At 35.5% G+C, this 4,122-nt stretch overlaps 1 protein-coding gene across 1 annotated transcript; it reads left to right on the forward strand.

The window, feature by feature from the left end:
• Nucleotides 1-688: 688 nt before the first annotated feature.
• Nucleotides 689-1,369, forward strand: LOC148209466 (uncharacterized). The gene has a single exon (XM_088127979.1). It carries the CDS (start codon nucleotides 689-691, stop codon nucleotides 1,367-1,369), a length of 681 nt encoding a protein of 226 aa, XP_087984105.1.
• Nucleotides 1,370-4,122: the final 2,753 nt, after the last annotated feature.

Raw genomic sequence — 4,122 nt, forward strand, 5'->3', positions numbered from 1 at the left:
TTAATAAATTTAATGAAAGAAAAGGGCCTGAAATTTCTGTTAGCGTTCTCTGCTAGGTCTCTCTTTAAATGGGAATACATATGAGAGGATCAAATTAGGATGATAAAAAAAATAATAAAAAAAGACCTAATGACCAAAATATGTATTTAGCCTAAAATCAACCTTCAATAAATTTAACTAAAGAAGTCAAAACGAGCATAGCTCAGAGTAATTGGTATATACCTCCAACCTGAACTTTCGTGAAAGCAACGATTTAGTCCGTTAAAGTCTTTCTACTCCTGATGTCACTTGAAGAAAATCCATAGACTTTCTTCCCTAAAACTTCGTAGAGGGCCAAATCTCCACTAGAGTGGGTGCATGCAGATATATGTGGTCCTACAAGAACTCCAATTCTCACTAACAAAAGATATTTCATTTTATTTGTCGACGATTTTACAAGAATGATGTGAATTTATTTCTGGCCTTAATGAAAAATCAGAGGCCTTTGCTACTTTTCTTCAATTTAAAGCTCTCGCAGAAAACCAAAGTGGCAAAAAATCAAAACTTTGAGAACAGATGGAGGAGGCAAGTTCATCTACAAGTCATTCATGGACTATTGCAAAGAGAATGACATAATGAGACAATTAACGGTTCGACACAGTCTACAACAAATGGTATTGCTGAAAGAAAGAATCGAATAATTGTGGAAATGGCACGAAGCATGTTGAAAGCTAAGGAACTTCCAAATAATTTGTGGGCAGAAGCTGTCTATACAGCTGTCTATATCCTCAATCGATGTCTTACCAAAGCAGTAGAAGACAAAACTCCTTTCGAAGCATGGAATAAGAGGAAACATGTTCATCACTTCAAAGTTTTTGGCTGCCCAGCTTATTCTCTAGTTCCTTCCCAGGAAAGAGAAAATGAGCTAAATACTTATTCATCGGCTACAGTGATGAATCAAAAAGGATATCGATTGTTAGATAAGAAGAAATTGTTGATATCAAGAGATGTAATATTTGACGAAATGGTCACATGGGATTTTGAGAATAATGGTTCTCAACCTTCCCAACAGTACGAAGATATTCAAAAGCCTGATGGCCAACAAGACTCTCAGAATTTGAGCTCACCAAGAAGTTCTCCTTCAACTCCTACGAGTTCACCAGTTGAAGCTACTTCAAATCAAGAAAGCTCGGAATCTCCCCCAAGAAGAATACGTTCTTTGCAAGATATTTATGCTTCAAGTGAACATTTTGCAATGTTTGCTTGTGAGCCACAAAATTTTGATGAGGAAGCAAAAGAAGAAGTTTGGATCAAAGCTATGGATGAAGAAATGGCCAACATCCAAAGAAATAGGACATGGGAGTGTCAAGACTTGCCACTAAGAAAATAAGCGATTGGCTTAAAATGGGTATTTAAGACCAAATTTAAAGAAGATGGTTCCATTCAGAAGCACAAAGCTCGTCTAGTGGCAAAAGACTATTCCTAACAGTCTGGTGTCGACTTTAACGAGACTTTTGTACCAATAGCTCGCATGGAGACAATAAGAAGTATTCTTGCTTTAGCAGCCCAGTTACAATTGGATGTGTTTCAATTGGATGTCAAATCTGCTTTCTTAAATGGCGAGTTGGAAGAATAAGTATACGTAGAGCAACCTCAAGGATATATTGTTCATGGAAAGGAGGATAAATTTTATCGACTCCATAAGGCCTTGTACGGATTAAAGCAAGCGCCTCGTGCATGGAACATCAAAATTGACGGATACTTCTACTATAATGGATTTCAGAAAAAGCCCCAATGAACCATCTCTCTATGTGAAGAAGGAAGGTACAAATTTTCTTGTTGTTTGCTTATATGATGATGATCTAATCTATTTTGGGACTAACTCGAAGAATTTAAATAAAGTATGATGAAGAATTTTGAAATGACGGATTTGGGTCTCATGAAATATATTCTTGGAATTCAAGGAAAGCAGCATCAAGTTGAGATTTTTTCTTTCTCAAGAAAAATATATTGATGATTTACTCAAGAAATTTCACATGAGCAATTGCAAGCTTGTTGCAACTCCCATGACACCCAATGAGAAATTATGCTGTGAAGATAAATCTGGTAAAGTAGATCCACAGACTTTTCGAAGTCTGGTTGGTTCATTAATCTATCTTACTAATACCAGACCAGATATTATGCATTATGTCAGCATTATTTCAAGGTACATGAATGATCCAAGCAAATATCATTATGCTGTTGCAAAAAGAGTTTTGAGATATTTACAGGGTACTAAAAGTCATGGGCTCAAGTATGTAAGGGAGAAAGCTTGCAAGCTCGTTGGCTACACTGACAGTGATTGGGTAGGTTCTTTTGATGATTGAAAGAGCGCTTCAGGATATGTATTTTGTTTAGGATCTAATGCAATATCTTGGAGTTCTAAAAAGCAACAAAGTGTAGCTTTGTCTTTTGCTGAAGCATAATATACAGTCGCAACTGAAGTCGTTTGGCTAAGGAGAATCCTTAAAGATATTCAGATGGAGCAGGTGATGCTGACAAAAATCTTCTACGATAATATATATGTCAGCAATTGCAATGACAAAAAATCCTGTCTTTCATGCTCGGTCCAAGCATATTGAGCTACGTCATCACTATATCAGAGATTTGGTAAACAAAGAAGAAATATTTTTGGAGTTCATCAATACTAATGATCAACCCGCAGATATGTTCACCACAACTGTTATGACTGAGAAGTTCAAGAAGTTCAAGAAGTTTTTGAAAATTACAAATTAAGAAGGGGGTTGAAAAATAGTAATTTTTAATTTTCAAACATGCTAGAAGCTTCTAGAGTTATCCACACAAATAGTTATATATTGATTTATCTAGAAGTTTATAAATAAATATGTAAATAAAATACTCTAGAATCATCTAGTTTTTTCCCTAGGTTCCAAGGAATTCTAGAGAATTCATTTGGATAAGAATAGATTAACATGTATCTAGAAATCTCCCTAACTCTCTAGAATTCTCCATAGTGTTCTCTAAAACACATATAAATAGAAGTGTTATCTCCTCTTGTATGTAATCAAGAAAAACCAAAACTTAAATTAAGAAAAGTGCCCAAACACAATATTAGAAGTTTCTCTCCATACTTGTCTCTTCATTCTAAATCATCCCCTACTTTCTTTCATTGCCTCCAACAAATTTGGTATAAGAGGCATTGTAAAATTAAACATGACTACTAGTTGTGTTCCAAACTTATTTACCCTTCCAACGAACCAGGTTCCTGCTTTGATGGAGAGCATTATGAATACTGGCATAGTAAAATGGAAAAATGGAGACAATTTTCATTTCTCAAGATCTTTGGGAAATCATTGAAGAAGACTATGAAGATCAAGGCACCAAGGAGATGACATCAGAACAAGAGGAGTTTAAGAAGAACAAAAGGCGAAATGCTTTAGCTCTCCGATTCATTCAGCAATGTGTTAGTAAGTCCATTTTTCCTCGAATTTTTGGTATTAAAAAAGCTAAAGATGCTTGAGAAACTATGCAAAAAGAATTTCAGGGATCTGAAAAAATGATCTCCATCAAGTTGCAATCCTTGTGGAGAGATTTTGACAACTTGGCGATGAAGGAAAGCGAAAACATTCGGGAATTCTTTTCTCGAGTTGTCGAAATTATTAACCAAACTATGGAGAGACTATTCCAGAGAAGAGAGTCAATGAAAAAGTTCTCCGAAGTCTTCCTCCAAAATTTAACCATGTTGTTGCAGCAATTAAAGAGTTCAAAGATTTGTCTAAATTGACAATCTTTGAACTAATGGGACCGCTTCAAGCTCACAAAGAGAGATTGAACAAGTGTCCAACTCAATCCGTGGAGCAAGCCTTTCATACCAAGCTAAATTTTGCAAAAAAAAAAAGGGACGTTCAAGTCTAATCATAAAAAATAGTGGAATCCTGCGCAAAAGAAGATGGGCAACATGATCAACGGGACAAGGAAAAATGGCACAGCAAAAAATAAGATAATACTGACTCTTACTGCATTATTTGCAAAAAGTGAAATCATCAATCTAATTGGAAATTTCTCTCAATACTTGTCTCTCCATTCTAAATCATCACCTACTTTCTTTCATGGCCTCCAACATTGTGAAGCAGGCAGAAGTAA

Source organism: Momordica charantia (genome assembly GCF_013281855.1).
Source record: "Momordica charantia cultivar OHB3-1 chromosome 8 unlocalized genomic scaffold, Mcharantia_2.0 BLBB01000008.1, whole genome shotgun sequence".
In the NCBI taxonomy this organism is placed as follows: Eukaryota; Viridiplantae; Streptophyta; class Magnoliopsida; order Cucurbitales; family Cucurbitaceae; genus Momordica; species Momordica charantia.